General features: G+C 48.1%; 1 protein-coding gene across 1 annotated transcript in view; it reads right to left on the bottom strand.

The window, feature by feature from the left end:
* ush2a (Usher syndrome 2A (autosomal recessive, mild)) overlaps positions 1 to 18,494 on the bottom strand; it is a 477,069-nt gene that overhangs the window by 327,687 nt on the left and 130,888 nt on the right. The window contains 5 exon segments of the mRNA XM_082957499.1: positions 502 to 770; positions 1,312 to 1,540; positions 4,256 to 4,414; positions 5,437 to 5,600; positions 17,598 to 17,793. Of these exon segments, the coding sequence (XP_082813625.1) occupies positions 502 to 770; positions 1,312 to 1,540; positions 4,256 to 4,414; positions 5,437 to 5,600; positions 17,598 to 17,793 (1,017 nt within the window).

The raw sequence follows: 18,494 nt of genomic DNA, 5'->3' as shown, positions 1-18,494 counted from the left end.
CTCTCTCTATTCTCTCTCTTCTCCAATGCTCCCTATCACACCAGCACTTCAATGAGTCTGTTCCCCCATGTCTTGTTTCAATACAGCCAGTCCAACATGGCAGTCCTGGTTGGAGGCATGGTTGAATGACGACTGAAAACAGAATATGAAATGACATGAATGATAATGTCTGGTAGATGTACATGTGTTTTAATGTGCCTCGGGGAGCGATATAATGTAATGCAGTAAATTAAACCATGACTGAGAAAGCATCAGTGTGGTGGTGGTTACACAGGCTTAATATTGTATAGAGCCTTATAGCGACTGTACAAAGCCCTGGATCCTGTGGAACACTGTAGGGACACCGTGTTAAGGGGAGTAGAACATGTGATCTCTTGGAGCATCCTAATAGGACAGTCTCGGTAGTACCTCCTTTTCAAAACAATTTTTTTTCTTCTCAATTTTCTTCCATTTTATCCCTGTTGTCTGTGAACACAGATCAAGAGGCGATTCGGGTCGTACCATTGGGACGAACGGGGGGGTCCCAGGCTGCGTGTATTTGGTGCGGTCCGGTGGCGTTGACCCTGGGTGGGGGCTGTCCCTGTGGGGGGCTGGGTGAAGTGAGGAGGGGCAGGGGAGGGGTGGAGGTGCACCCACCAGTAGTACAGGCCTGCAGGGTGAGGTTGTAGTGGGTGTAGGGGGAGAGGCCAGCGGCTGCAGCCTGGGTCTCTAGACCTGTATAGTGGACCCGCTCCCTACCAGTACCAGCCTCCACTGAGGTTAGCACAAACCTACAGGAACACACAGAGAGAGGGATCAGTTTAGTTTATTAGTCAATATGACTTGACCATGATAACAGACCAGCCAATCTTACTCCTTCAGTTAGGGACTCACAGACCATGAAATAACATCTAGTCTCATCTCAACTCCGCTTGTTGAGAATTCTTAAGAGCTGGTTTCCTGGACACAAATTAGGCTTAGTCCTAGACAAACAATCATGTTCAATGGATTCCCTATTGAAAGTGTTTTTTAATACAAGTCTCTCGCTCTCTCTCTGATTCAATACCCCCTCCCACCCCCGTATTTCTCGTTATTTCTCCTCTGAGGTTAGATAGGACACCTAGAGAGGGTTTAGAATACTGGGTCCATTCCACAGGAGGTTGGTGGCACATTAATTGGGGAGGACTGGCTCGTGGTAATGACTGGAGGAATCAGTGGAATGGTATCAAATACATCAAATACATGGTTTCCAGGTGTTTGATGTCATTCCATTTGCTCCGTTACAGACATTATTAAGAGCCGTTCTCCCCTCAGCAGCCCACTGGTCCATACCTCTCTTGTGGACCTGATGTGTTCTGTGTTCGGGTCCAGTTGAGGTTGGCTGTGGTCGGTCCTGGTCGGCCCACCAGAGTCAGAAGGATATGGTCAGGGTCCGGTACGGCGGCCAGGGTCTGGTAACTGACCGGAACACTCACCGTCTGACCATTAACGTTAGCCGTAACTAGCTTGTAAGAATAATCCACGAACGGAGACAAACCACTGTCCACATAAGTTACAGGGCCTAGGAGAGAGAAAAGACTTGAATGTGTGTGTGTGCGTGTGTGTGCGTGTGTCACCAAACCCAGTAAGAGGGTATGCTGATGACCTCCAGATGACCTCCAGAGAAGACCGTGTCATTAAAGACATGCTCTCTCACACAGATGATTTTTTGAGATGGGCTGGAAGTGAAAGAAACTAAATGTGCAGTGTTGTATGAAAGACACAGCAGAGGTAACCGCTGGTACAAGTCTAAAACTGATAAGCCCCCAACATCCACACTAATGAATAAACCAGTCAGAGTCTACTCTCATCACGAAACATATAGTTATCTTGGACATACGTTTAATGTTGCTGGCGAGTGGGGGGAACAAGTTGAGGAGCTCGTCTGTGTGCATTCAACCAGGCTTGATATGATTGACGTTTCCCCTCTGCCTGTGGTCATGAAGCTAGAAGCTGTGAGAGAGGTGGCCCTAGCAGAGATTAAACATCTGCCTGCACGTGTGCCTCTGGTTCTGGGGGAAATGAATAACAAAACTGTTCAGGTGGTGAGAAAGTGGCAATGCTTCAACACACACACCACACGTGACGTTGTCTTTCTGAGCCAAAGAGAGGGGCGTTTAGGTGTCCCGAAGAGAGGGGCGTTCAGGTGTCCCGAAGAGAGGGGCGTTTAGGAGTCCCGAAGAGAGGGGCGTTTAGGTGTCCCGAAGAGAGGGGCGTTTAGGAGTCCCGAAGAGAGGGGCGTTCAGGTGTCCCGAAGAGAGGGGCGTTTAGGAGTCCCGAAGAGAGGGGCGTTTAGGTGTCCCGAAGAGAGGGGCGTTTAGGTGTCCCGAAGAGAGGGGCGTTCAGGTGTCCCGAAGAGAGGGGCGTTTAGGTGTCCCGAAGAGAGGGGCGTTTAGGTGTCCCGAAGAGAGGGGCGTTCAGGTGTCCCGAAGAGAGGGGCGTTTAGGTGTCCCGAAGAGAGGGGGGTTTAGGTGTCCCGAAGAGAGGGGCGTTTAGGTGTCCCGAAGAGAGGGGCGTTCAGGTGTCCCGAAGAGAGGGGCATTTAGGAGTCCCGAAGAGAGGGGCGTTTAGGAGTCCCGAAGAGAGGGGCGTTTAGGTGTCCCGAAGAGAGGGGCGTTCAGGTGTCCCGAAGAGAGGGGCGTTTAGGAGTCCCGAAGAGAGGGGCGTTTAGGTGTCCCGAAGAGAGGGGCGTTCAGGTGTCCCGAAGAGAGGGGCGTTTAGGAGTCCCGAAGAGAGGGGCGTTTAGGTGTCCCAAAGAGAGGGGCGTTCAGGTGTCCCGAAGAGAGGGGCGTTTAGGAGTCCCGAAGAGAGGGGCGTTTATGTGTCCCGAAGAGAGGGGCGTTTAGGTGTCCCGAATATTGAGTGGATTTACACTGCTACCAGACTGACTCACCTGTTGAACATGCTCAACAGCGACGATGTGACAGTTAAGGAGTTAGCCAGAGCCTCCCTCCTTCTGGACCTACGGAGGAGCAAGGTTCCACTGGCCAGGGACACTGAGGACAACTTCCTAGGCTTCAGGAGGAAGGCCAATTGAAAATTGGACACTTGTGCTGTGTGCTTTGGAGTGTGGTCAGACTGGCCGGACCTCAATGGCCTGTGCAACCGGACTGGAGTGTAGCTCAGGTGGACACGGACTGATATGTCAGTGACTGCCTCTGATGCAGTTGTGGCAGATCGCAGTGTTGTTGTGGAGACTTCTGTCACCATGATGGAACATCTCATCCTACATCCAGGACAACACTCCTCGCTATCAGACGGATGCAGCTACTGCAACACTGGACTGGCCTGAGGCTGCAGGGGAAACTCACTGCTCTGGACTGTGATGTCCACTCTGTCTCCCATTCCATGTACCAGAATTCTGCCATTGGCGAGGACATTCTAACCTTTACTTTTAAGGCGAGGCTGCAAGTTCTACAAACAAAATATAATCTCTCTGGTACCCTGCAAACCATGAGCCATTTTGTGTTCTACATGAGTCAAATGTAATGGAGTCCATTGCCCATGTTGTGAATGGCTGCTGTTCATACAAGGATTTGTGCATTGCTAGACATGACCGCCTTGTTGACCTGATAGCCAGTGAAGTGAGACAAGCGGTCTCACAAACAGTACACATGCATAAACATTCTTGTGTAAGGGAAAGCTGGTTTGACGTTGATTATGTGTTTTCCTGTGTGCCAAATACACCAGATATCGTTGTTGTGAGGGGAGGCCAGGGAGAGGTGCTCATTTTGGAAGTGGGCTGCTCATTGGACGGCTACATGGAGCAGGCCTTTGCTGAGAAGCTGTTTAAATACAAGCCCCTCGTGCCACGCTTGGACAGCCTCGGGCAGTCTGATATTTGGCAGTCTCGGCCACATACACAGGCTTGCAGTGCGGTGCCTCCAGATTGAGGGCCTGACAAAAAGTAGGGCAAAGCAATTGGCTAGGTACTGCTCTGTTTCAGCTGTCGTGGGCAGCCTAGCTGTTTGGAGAAGGAGGTGCTTCCTGTACGCTTGAGTGCCATGTATAGAGGGACCTTTGAAATGTTTGACACTTTTTGTGTAAATTTCATTGGTGGATTCAAATAAAGTATTGACAAGTGTGTGTGTGTGTGTGTGTGTGTGAGTGTGTGTGTGTGTGTGTGTGTGTGTGTGTGTGTGTGTGTGTGTGTGTGTGTGTGTGTGTGTGTGTGTGTGTGTGTGTGTGTGTTTGCGTGTGTGTTTGCGTGTGTGTGTGTGTGTGTGTGTGTACTTACTGAATGGGTAGTGTCTCTGTGTAGTGTATATATCTAGGCCGTCCCTGAGCAGTGTGTAGTTGAGAGTGTGTGTGTTGGGCGCGTCAGGGGGCCTCCAGGTCAGGCGGATGGAGGTGGAGGTCAGGACTAACCCAACTGGACTGGGCTGCTGGATAGGAGCTGGTGGGAGGGGAAAAACAGAGAGCAAGGGAGGCAGGGTAGGGGAGAGAAGAAGAGAGAAAGAGGGATGTTGGAAATGGGAAAGGGGAAAGGGGTTGGGTGGGGACACGAGAAAGAGGGATGTTGGAAATGGGAAAGGGGTTGGGTGGGGACAAGAGAAAGAGGGATGTTGGAAATGGGAAAGGGGAAAGGGGTTGGGTGGGGACGAGAGAAAGAGGGATGTTGGAAAGGGGAAAGGGGTTGGGTGGGGACAAGAAAAAGAGGGATGTTGGAAAGGGGGAAGGGGAAAGGGGTTGGGTGGGGACAAGAGAAAGAGGGATGTTGGAAAGGGGAAAGTGGTTGGGTGGGGACAAGAGAAAGAGGGATGTTGGAAAGGGGGAAGGGGAAAGGGGTTGGGTGGGGACGAGAGAAAGATGGGGAAGATACAATAACATTTTTAACTGCTGTGCTTGTCTTATGCAACACAATAGACACAATAACAGGCTTGCAGGGGATGTGTGTGTGTGTATGTGTGTGTGTGTGTGTGTGTGTGTGTGTGTGTGTGTGTGTGTGTGTGTGTGTGTGTGTGTGTGTGTGTGTGTGTGTGTGTGTGTGTGTGTGTGTGTGTGTGGGGTATTTTCCATTTGATCCATGGGGAGCGTCTTAGCATACTGAGAAGGCCCCAGAGAACCAATGTCCCTCTGTGAGTTTAATACTGTGTGTTTGTGTGTGTGCGTGTGTTTGTTCCATGTCAAGTTAGTGTCCGTGTGTCTAACTTAAAACAGCCCTTAGGCAGGGAAAGCACAGGAGGAGGAAATTGCCCCCCACTAACACACACATACTGTATGCATACACACATACACACAAAACCCACAGACATCGAGACAGAGATAGAGTGCACACAACACACGCACATACATATACACAATAAATATAACATTATTTATAACATATAAGACATAAAAGCATTGTCTTAACACTTCCATTCTGAAAAAAAGATAGATTAATCAATGACTGTGCCTCTGCGGCCAGTCATCCTGTACCTTTACTGCAGCCCAGGTGGTTGTCTGAGTCCAGGTGACTGGCTCCAGGGACACAGCGGTCACACCTGTCCCCCGTCACCAAGGCCTTACACTGGCATCTCCCTGTCTCTGGGTGGCATGACCCATTCACCCCTCCAACAGAGTTACACACACATGCCTGGCACCTGGAAGAGGAGAATACAGAGAACATTGGTTTCACGTCACAAGCTCATAACGGAAATGGATTTGAAACCAGTCAGAATTACATACAAACATTTGTCAATTACTTTTACAAAACCTTCCATCTAACGTGCTTGTGTGTGTGTGTGTGTGTGTGTGTGTGTGTGTGTGTGTGTGTGTGTGTGTGTGTGTGTGTGTGTGTGTGGCCCAGTCCAAGCTCTTCTCTGTCCCAATGGTGGAACCATCTTCCCCCTGAAGCTAGGACAGCAGGTCCCTCCTCATCTTCCCCCTGGAGCTAGGTCAGCAGAGTCCCTCCTCATCTTCCCCCTGGAGCTAGGACAGCAGAGTCCCTCCTCATCTTCCCCCTGAAGCTAGGACAGCAGGTCCCTCCTCATATTCCCCCTGGAGCTAGGACAGCAGAGTCCCTCCTCATCTTCCCCCTGGAGCTAGGACAGCAGTCCCTCCTCATCTTCCCCCTGAAGCTAGGACAGCAGCCCCCCAGACCCCTGGCTGCGCAGTCCCTCCTCCCCCCTGAAGCTAGGTCAGCAGAGTCCCTCCTCATCTTCCCCCTGAAGCTAGGTCAGCAGAGTCCCTCCATCATCTTCCCCCTGAAGCTAGGACAGCAGAGTCCCTCCTCATCTTCCCCCTGAAGCTAGGTCAGCAGAGTCCCTCCTCATCTTCCCCCTGAAGCTAGGACAGCAGGTCCCTCCTCATCTTCCCCCTGAAGCTAGGACAGCAGAGACCCTCCTCATCTTCCCCCTGAAGCTAGGACAGCAGAGACCCTCCCCAACTTCCCCCTGAAGCTAGGACAGCAGAGTCCCTGCCGATCCTCCCCCTGAAGCTAGGACAGCAGAGACCCTCCCCAACTTCCCCCTGAAGCTAGGACAGCAGAGTCCCTGTCCATCTTCCCCCTGAAGCTAGGACAGCAGAGTCCCTCCCCATCTTCCCCCTGAAGCTAGGACAGCAGAGTCCCTCCCCATCTTCCCCCTGAAGCTAGGCCAGCAGAGTCCCTCCCCATCTTCCCAAAAACGTCTGAAACCCAACCTCATCAAATGGTATTTTAAATAACCCCACCCAACAAAATAAATAAATAAAATGAGAACTAACACTAACACTTGTGCAAGCCAGTCAAGTTCTTCCACACTGATCTCAACAAACTATGTCTGTATGGAGCTTGCTTTGTGCACGGGGGCATTGTCATGCTGTAACAGGAAAGGGCTTTCCAAAAACTGTTGCCACAAAATTGGAAGCACCGAATTGTATGCTGTAGCGTTAAGATTTCCCTCACTGGAACTAAGGGGCCTAGCCCGAACAATGAAAAACAGCCCCAGATCATTATTCGTCCTCCACCAAACTTTACAGTTGGCACTATTCAGTCGGGCAGGTAGCGTTCTCCTGTGATCCGCCAAACCCAGATTCGTCCGTCGCACTGCCAGATGGTGAAGCGTGATTCATCACTCCAGAGAAAGCGTTTCAACTGCTCAAGAGTCCAATGGCGGCGAGCTTTACATCACTCCAGCCAACGCTTGGCATTGCGCATGGTGATCTTATGCTTGTGAGCGGCTGCGGGGCCAAGGAAACCCATTTCATGGAGCTTCCGATGAACAGTTATTGTGCTGACGTTGCTTCCAGAGGCAGTTTGGAACTCGGTAGTGAGTGTTGCAACTGAGGGCAGATGATTTTTACTTGCTACGTGCTTCAGCACTCGGCGGTCCTGTTCTGTGAACTTGTATGACCTACCACTTCACAGTTGAGCTGTTGTTGTTCCTAGACGTTCTCACTTCACAATAACAGCACTTACAGTTGACCGGGGCAGTTCTAGCAGGGCAGAAATTTGTGACAAACTGACATGTTAAGTCCATGGAGAATAAGAGCACCTCCTCCCAGCTGCCCACTGCAGTGAGGACAGGAAACTCTGTCACCACTGATAAATCCACTATTATTGAGAATTTCAATAAGCATTTTTCTATGGCTGGCAATGCTTTCCACCTGGCTACCCCTACCCCGGCCAACAGCACAGCACCCCCCACAGCAACTCGCCCAAGCCTTCCCCATTTCTCCTTATAACAAATCCAGTCAGCTGATGTTCTGAAAGAGCTGCAAAATCTGGACCCATACAAATCATCCGGGCTAGACAATCTGGACCCTTTCTTTCAAAAATTATCTGTTGGAATTGTTGCAACCCCTATTACTAGCCTGTTCAACCTCTCTTTCGTGTCGTCTGAGATTCTCAAAGATTGGAAAGCAGCTGCGGTCATCCCCCTCTTCAAAGGGGGGGACACTCTTGACCCAAACTGCTACAGACCTATATCTATCCTGCCCTGCCTTTCTAAAGTCTTCGAAAGCCAAGTCAACAAACAGATTACCGACCATTTCGAATCCCACCGCACCTTCTCCGCTATGCAATCTGGTTTCAGAGCTGGTCATGGGTGCACCTCAGCCACGCTCAAGGTCCTAAACGATATCTTAACCGCCATCGATAAGAAACAATACTGTGCAGCCGTATTCATTGACCTGGCCAAGGCTTTCGACTCTGTCAATCACATCCTCATCGGCAGACTCAACAGCCTTGGTTTCTCAAATGATTGCCTCGCCTGGTTCACCAACTACTTATCTGATAGAGTTCAGTGTGTCAAATCGGAGGGCCTGTTGTCCGGGCCTCTGGCAGTCTCTATGGGGGTGCCACAGGGTTAAATTCTTGGGCCAACTCTTTTCTCTGTATACATCAATGATGTCGCTCTTGCTGCTGGTGAGTCTGATCCACCTCTTCGCAGACGACACCATTCTGTATACTTCTGGCCCTTCTTTGGACACTGTGTTAACTACCCTCCAGACAAGCTTCAATGCCATACAACTCTCCTTCCGTGGCCTCCAACTGCTCTTAAATACAAGTAAAACTAAATGCATGCTCTTCAACTGATCGCTGCCTGCACCTGCCCGCCCATCCAGCATCCCTACTCTGGACGGTTCTGACTTAGAATATGTGGACAACTACTAATACCTAGGTGTCTGGTTAGACTGTAAACTCTCCTTCTAGACTCACATCAAACATCTCCAATCCAAAGTTAAATCTAGAATTGGCTTCCTGTTTTGCAACAAAGCATCTTTCACTCATGCTGCCAAACATACCCTCGTAAAACTGACCATCCTACTGATCCTCGACTTCGGCGACGTCATTTACAAAATAGCCTCCAATACCCTACTCAATAAATTGGATGCAGTCTATCACAGTGCCATCCGTTTTGTCACCAAAGCCCCATATACTACCCACCACTGCGACCTGTACACTCTCGTTGGCTGGCCCTCGCTTCATACTCGTCGCCAAACCCACTGGCTCCAGGTCATCTACAAGACCCTGCTAGGTAAAATTCCCCCTTATCTCAGCTCGCTGGTCACCATAGCAGCACCCACCTGTAGCACACACTCCAGCAGGTATATCTCTCTGGTCACCCCCAAAGCCAATTCCTCCTTCGGCCGCCTCTCCTTCCAGTTCTCTGCTGCCAATGACTGGAACGAACTACAAAAATCTCTAAAACTGGAAACACTTATCTCCCTCACTAGCTTTAAGCACCAGCTGTCAGAGCAACTCACAGATTACTGCACCTGTACATAGCCCATCTATAATTTAGCCCAAACAACTACCTCTTCCCCTACTGTATTTATTTATTTATTTTGCATCTTTGCACCCCATTATTTCTACTTCTACTTTGCACTTTCTTCCACTACAAATCTACCATTCCAGTGTTTTACTTGCTATATTGTATTTACTTCGCCACCATGGCCTTTTTTTCCTTTACCTCCCTTATCTCACCTCATTTGCTCACTTTGTATATAGACTTATTTTTATACTATATTATTGACTGTTGGTTTGTTTTACTCCATGTGTAACTCTGTGTTGTTGTATATGTCAAACTGCTTTGCTTTATCTTGGCCAGGTTGCAATTGTAAATGAGAACTTGTTTTCAACTTGCCTACCTGGTTAAATAAAGGATAATCAAAATAGCTGAATCCACAAATTTGAAGGTGTGTCCACATACTTTTGTGTTTTTTGAGATAAATTAACTACTGTACAGTCGTGGCCAAAAGTTTAGAGAATGACACAAATATTAATTTCCACAAAGTTTGCTGCTTCAGTGTCTTTAGATATTTCTGTCAGATGTTACTATGGAATACTGAAGTATAATTACAAGCATTTCATAAGTGTCAAAGGCTTTTACTGACAATTACATGAAGTTGAAAGAGTCAAAATTTGCAGTGTTGACCCTTCTTTTTCAAGACCTCTGCAATCCGCCCTGGCATGCTGTCAATTAACTTCTGGGCCACATCCTGACTGATGGCAGCCCATTCTTGCATAATCAATGCTTGGAGTTTGGAGTCAGAATTTGTGGGTTTTGTTTGACCACCCGCCTCTTGAGGATTGACCACAAGTTCTCAATGGGATTAAGGTCTGAGGAGTTTCCTGGCCATGGAACCAAAATATTGATGTTTTGTTCCCCGAGCCACTTAGTTATCGCTTTTGCCTTATGGCAAGGTGCTCCATCATGCTGGAAAAGGCATTGTTCGTCACCAAACTGTTCCTGGATGGTTGGGAGAAGTTGCTCTCGGAGGATGTGTTGGTACCATTCTTTACTCATGGCTGTGTTCTTAGGCAAAATTGTGAGTGAGCCCACTCACTTGGCTGAGGAGCAACCCCACACATGAATGGTCTCAGGATGCTTTACTGTTGGCATGACACAGGACTGATGGTAGCGCTCACCTTGTCTTCTCCGGAGAAGCTTTTTTCCGGATGCCCCAAACAATCGGAAAGGGGATTCATCAGAGGAAATGACTTTACCCCAGTCCTCAGCAGTCCAATCCCTGTACCTTTTGCAGAATATCAGTCTGTCCCTCATGTTTTTCCAGGAGAGAAGTGGATTCTTTTCTGCCCTTCTTGACACCAGGCCATCCTCCAAAAGTCTTCGCCTCACTGTGCGTGCAGATGCTCTTACACCTGCCTGCTGCCATTCCTGAGCAAGCTCTGTACTGGTGGTGCCCCGATCCCGCAGCTGAATCAACTTTAGGAGACGGTCCTGGCACTTGCTGAACATTCTTGGGCGCCCTGAAGCCTTCTTCACAACAATTGAACCGCTCTCCTTGAAGTTCTTGATGATCTGATAAATGGTTGGTATAGGTGCAATCTTACTGGCAGCAATATCTTTGCCTGTGAAGCCCTTTTTGTGCAAAGCAATGATGACGGCACGTGTTTCCTTGCAGGTAACCATACCTGACAGAGGAAGAACAATGATTCCAAGCACAACCCTCCTTTTGAAGATTCCAGTCTGTTATTCGAACTCAATCAGCATGACAGAGTGATCTCCAGCCTTGTCCTCGTCAACACTCACACCTGTGTTAACGAGAGAATCACTGACATGATGTCAGCTGGTCCTTTTGTGGCAGGGCTGAAATGCAGTGGAAATGTTTTTGGGGGATTCAGTTCATTTGCATGGCAAAGACGAAATGTGCAATTAATTGCAATTCCTCTGATCACTATTCATAACATAACAAATTGCCATCATACAAACTGAGGCAGCAGACTTTGTGAAAATCAATATTTGTGTCATTCTCAAAACTTTTGGCCATGACTGTAAGTCGTTGTGGATAAGAGCATCTGCTAAATGACTCAAATATAAATGTGTGTGTGTGTGTGATGGAGAGAGGTGGTATTGGGTCTTCACCTTAACACCCCTCTTCCCTTCCTTCATGCTCCCCTATTCACAGACTAGTGACAGTATCTGGAGGGGTCCCATGGGTGTTTAGGCGACGTGTGTGTGTGTCTGAAAGGGGTGTGTGTGTGTGTGTGTGTGTGTGTGTAGGGGGGTTCAGGGGATTGGGTCACACAGGTGGTGGAACCCCACTGAGACCCGGCACTGGGTGATCACCAGGCCAAATGCCTGACACCCTTAAACACACACACACACACACACACACACACACACACACACACACACACACACACACACACACACACACACACACACACACACACACACACACACACACACACACACACACACACACCCTTCAATCACACGCACACACACTCTGACACCCTCCTTCTCGCGGCGTGAAAAGCCACAGCCCCTTAATGAACAGCAAATTTGTCCTGTCAACTGCAGGGAGCTTTGGGGGTTCCACCACCCCACACACAACACACACACGGCTCTCCCACGCGCCTCCGCGACTCGACCTTCACTCCTCTCCCAAGGAGAGAGAAAACACACAACACACACACGGCTCTCCCACGCGCCTCCGCGACTCGACCTTCACTCCTCTCCCAAGGAGAGAGAAAACACCCAACATCACACCAACTCTCCCTTTTTTTTACATCAGTCTTAAATGAATCCCATGTTTGTGAGATTGTGTGTGTGAATATTCTAACCTCCTGCTATGATTAGATTAGAGTTTAATATGGGGTTGTAAAGGGTTGCAGATATAATTACATGGTACAGTGAAATTCTTAAGCTCCGAGTTCCAACAATACAATATAATAAAATAGATAATAATACAAATAGAAATAATAATATACACATATTTAACAACTGTGGCAATGATGTCCATTGGGGTGGGGGCAGGGTAAAAGTCTGTTGAGGGGGAGGGGAATGTCCATAGGGGGAGCAGCAGACCGGGGTAGAAGAGCGGGGGACAGGGGGTGCAAGTAGCTGACTAGTGGTGGCTGTTGAGGTGGGGGTGATGTCCATAGCACTGGAGGCTGCTGAGGGGAGGGCGGCTCTTAATAATGGCTGGAACGGAGCGAATGGAATGACATAAAACCATGTGTTTGATGTTTTTGATACCATTCCACTGATTCCGCTTCAGTCATTACCACGAGCCTGTCCTCCCCAATTAATGTGCCACCAACCTCCTGTGATAGGAATTGAGGGGGTGATTGAAGCGGGGACAACAGGGCATAGCTCGGGTCCCTGATGATCTTCTTGGCCTTCCTGCGACACCTGGTGTTGTAGGTGTCCTGGAAGGCAGGCAGTGTGCACTCAATGGTGCGTTCGTCTGAGCGGTCCTCGGTGGTGGAGTTGCCGTACCAGGCTTTGATGCAGCCCGAAAGTATGCGCTCAATGATGCTCCTGTAGAACACTGTGAGGGCCATTTGGGAACAGACAAATTTCTACAGCATCCTGAGGTTGAAGAGTTGCTGACGTGCCTTCCTCACTACGGTGTCTGTGTGGTTTGACCTTCAGCTTCTCTGAGTGGTACTTTTAACCAACCTCTAGCGGCGGCCCCGTAGTTCCTCCTGAAGTCCACAATCAGTTCCTTTGTTTTGCTGACTTTGAGGGAGATGTTGTTTACCTGGCACCACTCTGTCAGGGTGCCTACCTTCTCCCTGTATGCCATCTTGTCGTTGTAGGTGATCAGGTGATCAGTACTACAGTAGTAGTACTGTCGTGTCGTCAGCGAGCTTGATGATGGAGTTGGAACTGTGTGAGGCCATGCAGTAGTGGGTATACACTCTTAGAAAAAAGGGTTCCAAAAGGGTTCTTCGGCTGTCCCCATAGAATGTTTTGGCTTCTATGTAGAACCCGTTTTACAGAGGGTTCTACATGGAACCCAAAAGGGTTCTACCTAGAACCAAAAAAGGTTCTACCTGCAACCAAAAAAGGTTATTCAAAGGGTTCTCCTCTGGGGGAAGCCAAAGAACCCTTTAAGGTTCTAGATAGCACCTTTTTTTCTAAGAGTGTACAGGGAGTATAAGAGGGGACTAAGGACGCACCCTTGTGGGGCCCCTGTGTTGAGAATCAGTGTCGAGGAGGTAATGATGCCTACCTTTACCACCGGCGGGCCATCCAGAGGAGGTGATATGGTCTTTGACTGGCCTCTCGAAGCACTTCATGATGACGGAGGTGAGTGCTACGGGACTGTAGTCATTCAGTTCAGTTACTTTCCCTTTCTTGGGCACAGGGATGATAGTGGACACCTAGAAGCAGGTGGGGACAGTGGCCTGAGCTAGAAACAGATGGAAAATGTCCGAAAACACAACAGCCAGCTGGTCTGCACATACTCTGAGGGTGAGGGATGCCGTCTGGGCCGTCAACCTTGCCAGGGTTAATATGTTTGAATGACTTACATACGTCCTCCGTGGAGACTGCAAGTACATAGCCCTCAGGCGCTCTCATCGGGAGCTCAGAGTCAGCGTTGTGCTCAAAGCGTGAGTGCAGGTCTTGTTATAATAAATGTAATAGATGTAATCTGTTATAAACGTATTTGTATATTTTTTACATTTCCTAGAATAGGGGTCAGCGACCTCTCTCTCTCTTGCTCTCTCACACACACACACAGACACACACACACACATACACGCACACACGGGATAAAGACTCAACAACAGACACTATGAATCAAAATAAGAAACTCGGGTAAACTACACCGCTCTGTGTGGTAAACATCTTAATGATATTGTGTGTGTTTGTTTGTATGTGTGTGTGTGTGTGCCTGCATGTACATGTTTGTTTGTGTGTGGAAAGATCAGGGCTATAATTACTGCGTATAATAATCCACTCTGTTGAGAAAGAAAAGCTATTTTTTACCCCCAAGGTTATGATTACCTGAACAAGGATTTGGGCAGACCTGATATTCTGTCATTTAGTCTGCCAGGAAATATCCCATAACCATATTAAGGGTCTATAACCAACCTCGATTAGATCAACCTGTGCCGAATGGCGAACACCGGGAGAAAACCAAATAAGATGCATGGGCTTATTGATTGGCAGGGGATAAATGAGTTTATAATATTAATATAAATCTTTATTGTTTTCAGTCTCCTGATGCCAGAAAGGCTTCCCCAGTAATCAGTTTAAAAACTTCATTTTTCATCCTTACCCCAGCGAGGCAGGGGCTCGACCGATCGTACACGCATACACCTACACAACATACACACACACACATCCCTCACCATTCGTATGGATTGCCAATCTGTGCTGTCCAGCAGCCTGTTGTGGATCTCTTGAAAACACTCATCTAGCACATTTGCATCTAACTCAGGCCTCGATGTACCGTTCTCTCTCTTTCTCTCTTTTTCTCCCTCTCTCCCCACAGCTAAGAGATCTCAGTCACAGCTCTCTGCCTTGATACACTACACACAGCTATCAGTGAAGGTCATCCACGCACACACGCACGCACACACACACACACACATACACTCACACCTAATTAAGTGTTTTAATTTATTTTTTATCAAATTACTCAGAATCCTCTAAAAAAAGATGAGAAGTAGAATTATTTTCAACAAAGAAAATATCCCCCTTTCTCAGATATTTAGTCTGTTCTCCTCAGCCATTTAGTCTCTTCTCCCCAGCCATTTAGTCTGTTCTCCCCAGCCATTTAGTCTGTTCTCCCCAGCCATTTAGTCTGTTCTCCCCAGCCATTTAGTCTGTTCTCCCCAGCCATTTATTCTGTTCTCCCCAGCCATTTAGTCTGTTCTCCTCAGCCATTTAGTCTGTTCTCCCCAGCCATTTAGTCTGTTCTCCCCAGCCATTTAGTCTGTTCTCCCCAGCCATTTAGTCTGTTCTCCTCAGCCATTTAGTCTGTTCTCCCCAGCCATTTATTCTGTTCTCCCCAGCCATTTAGTCTGTTCTCCCCAGATATTTAGTCTGTTCTCCCCAGCCATTTAGTCTGTTCACCCCAGCCATTTAGTGTGTTCTCCCCAGGCATTTAGTCTGTTCTCCCCAGCCATTTATTCTGTTCTCCCCAGCCATTTAGTCTGTTCTCCCCAGCCATTTAGTCTGTTCTCCCGAGCCATTTAGTCTGTTCTCCCCAGCCATTTAGTGTGTTCTCCTCAGCCATTTAGTGTGTTCTCCTCAGTCATTTAGTGTGTTCTCCTCAGCCATTTAGTGTGTTCTCCCCAGCCATTTAGTCTGTTCTCCCCAGATATTTAGTCTGTTCTCCCCAGCCATTTAGTGTGTTCTCCCCAGCCATTTAGTCTGTTCTCCCCAGCCATTTAGTGTGTTCTCCCCAGCCATTTAGTCTGTTCTCCCCAGCCATTTAGTGTGTTCTCCCCAGCCATTTAGTGTGTTCTCCCCAGCCATTTAGTGTGTTCTCCCCAGCCATTTAGTCTGTTCTCCCCAGCCATTTAGTGTGTTCTCCCCAGCCATTTAGTCTGTTCTCCCCAGCCATTTAGTCTGTTCTCCTCAGCCATTTAGTCTCTTCTCCCCAGCCATTTAGTCTGTTCTCCTCAGCCATTTAGTCTGTTCTCCCCAGGCATTTAGTCTGTTCTCCCTAGCCATTTAGTCTGTTCTCCCCAGCCATTTAGTCTGTTCTCCCCAGCCATTTAGTGTGTTCTCCCCAGCCATTTAGTCTGTTCTCCCCAGCCATTTAGTCTGTTCTCCCCAGCCATTTAGTGTGTTCTCCCCAGCCATTTAGTCTGTTCTCCCCAGCCATTTAGTCTGTTCTCCTCAGCCATTTATTCTCTTCTCCCCAGCCATTTAGTCTGTTCTCCCCAGCCATTTAGTCTGTTCTCCCCAGCCATTTAGTCTGTTCTCCTCAGCCATTTATTATCTTCTCCCCAGCCATTTAGTCTGTTCTCCCCAGCCATTTAGTCTGTTCTCCCCAGCCATTTAGTCTGTTCTCCCCAGCCATTTAGTCTGTTCTCCTCAGCCATTTATTCTCTTCTCCCCAGCCATTTAGTCTGTTCTCCCCAGCCATTTAGTCTGTTCTCCCCAGCCATTTAGTCTGTTCTCCCCAGCCATTTAGTGTGTTCTCCTCAGCCATTTAGTCTGTTCTCCCCAGCCGTTTAGTCTGTTCTCCCCAGCCATTTAGTCTGTTCTCCCCAGCCATTTAGTGTGTTCTCCTCAGCCATTTAGTCTGTTCTCCCCAGCCGTTTAGTCTGTTCTCCCCAGCCATTTGTTCCCACTGATTGGAGAGAGGTTCTAATGGTGGATATATGCTGAACAAAAAATATAAAACGCAACATGCAACAGTTTCAAAGATTTTACTGAGTTACAGTTCAAATAAGGAAATCAGTCAATAGAAATAAATAAATGATGCCCTAATCTATGGATTTCACATGACTGGGCATGGATCATAAAACCAGTCAGTATCTGGTGAGACCACCATTTGCCTCATTTTCCACACATCTCCTTTGCATAGAGTTGATCAGGCTGTTGATTGTAGCCTGATGAATGTTGTCCCACTCCTATTCAATGGCTTTGCGAATTTGCTGGATATTGTCAGGAACTGGAACACGATGCCGAATACATCGATCCAGAGCATCCCAAACTTGAAGAACTGGGACATTTTCAGCTTCCAGGAATTGTGTACAGATCCTTGCGACATGGGGCAGTGTATTATCATGCTGAAACATGAGTTGATGGCGGAAGATGATAATTGGCCTCAGGATATCGTCACAGTACCTCTGTGCATTCAAATTACCATCGATAAAATGCAACTGTATTCGTTGTCCGTAGCTTATGCCTGGCCATACCATAACCCCACCCCACAACGCCACACACACTGTCTGCTATCTGCCCGGTACAGTGGAAACCGGGATTCATCCATGAAGAGCACACTTCTCCAGTGTACCAGTGGCCATCGAAGGTGAGCATTTGCCCACTGAAGTTGGTCACGACGCCAAACTGCAGTGAGCTGAGCAATTTTTAGCGGAGCGGGAGAAAGGACATTGAGCGCCAGAGCTGTGCGCGAAGACTGCTCCATGACTGCAACCTGGAGTTGGTATGTATGGGGCTGAAACCAGGGGTTGGTGTGTATGGGGCTGAAACCAGGGTTGGTGTGTATGGGGCTGAAACCAGGGTTGGTGTGTATGGGGCTGAAACCAGGGTTGGTGTGTATGGGGTTGAAACCAGAGGTTGGTGTGTATGGGGTTGAAACCAGAGGTTGGTGTGTATGGGGCTGAAACCAGGGTTGGTGTGTATGGGGCTGAAACCAGGGTTGGTGTGTATGGGGCTGAAACCAGGGTTGGTGTGTATAGGGCTGAATGTATGGGAGGTGTTGTGTCTTACCTGCCAAGGCCAGGGTTGAAGCCATAGTGGAGCTCCTGACACTGGTCACACCTGCGTCCTCCCACCGAGGGGTCAACACACACACACTGCCCCGTCTGGCCGCCACACACCTGTCCCGACGAGCCCACCGGGTGACAGTCACACTCCACACACACGCTCATCTCAGACCCCAACTCTGACACAGAGAGGAAGTAACCTGGAATCAAATCAAATGGGTACAAAATTAGAGACAACACCTATCTAAGGCCATACATACACAATACATTATACACAGCATGGAACAAGAACAATTTTGACATAAAAAAACCTGTAGTCAAGTAATAGAGCAACAATAGACACCATTTGTGACAAACACATCATTGAGGAGAGGCCTAAAAGAAGGAGCATATTGGAATGATATCCAATCTAATTCTATTAGGGTTGCAAAATCCATAAACATTTCCAAAATTCTGATTTCCTGAATATTCTCTCCATGAATATTCCAACTAGAAATGTGGAATTCATGGATATTTTGGGATGCTACCAAAATGGAACCCTTGGTTTAATCTGCAATGCCTTTTGGATAAGGACATGCCATTCATCTTGTCTGGTATTGACTGTATAGACCTATATCTGACCCCCTATTCCAGGGATCATCAACTAGATTCAGCCGCAAGCCGATTGTTTTCTTGAGCGGATGGTCACGGGGCCATAACATAATTACAAATCATTTGTAGACTGCAAATTGACAGCAAGAAGCCCAAACAGATATCATATTCTATTAAAACTGAACCATTTCAAACCTTGCTTACATTTGTAATACATTTACATTTACGTCATTTAGCAGACGCTCTTATCCAGAGCGACTTACAAATTAGAAGGATTACTTAATCCTATCCCAGGTATTCCTTAAAGAGG

Source organism: Salmo salar, chromosome 01 (genome assembly GCF_965601325.2).
Source record: "Salmo salar chromosome 01, fSalSal1, whole genome shotgun sequence".
NCBI classification, from domain to species: Eukaryota; Metazoa; Chordata; class Actinopteri; order Salmoniformes; family Salmonidae; genus Salmo; species Salmo salar.
This window is presented reverse-complemented; position numbering and strand designations above follow the sequence as displayed.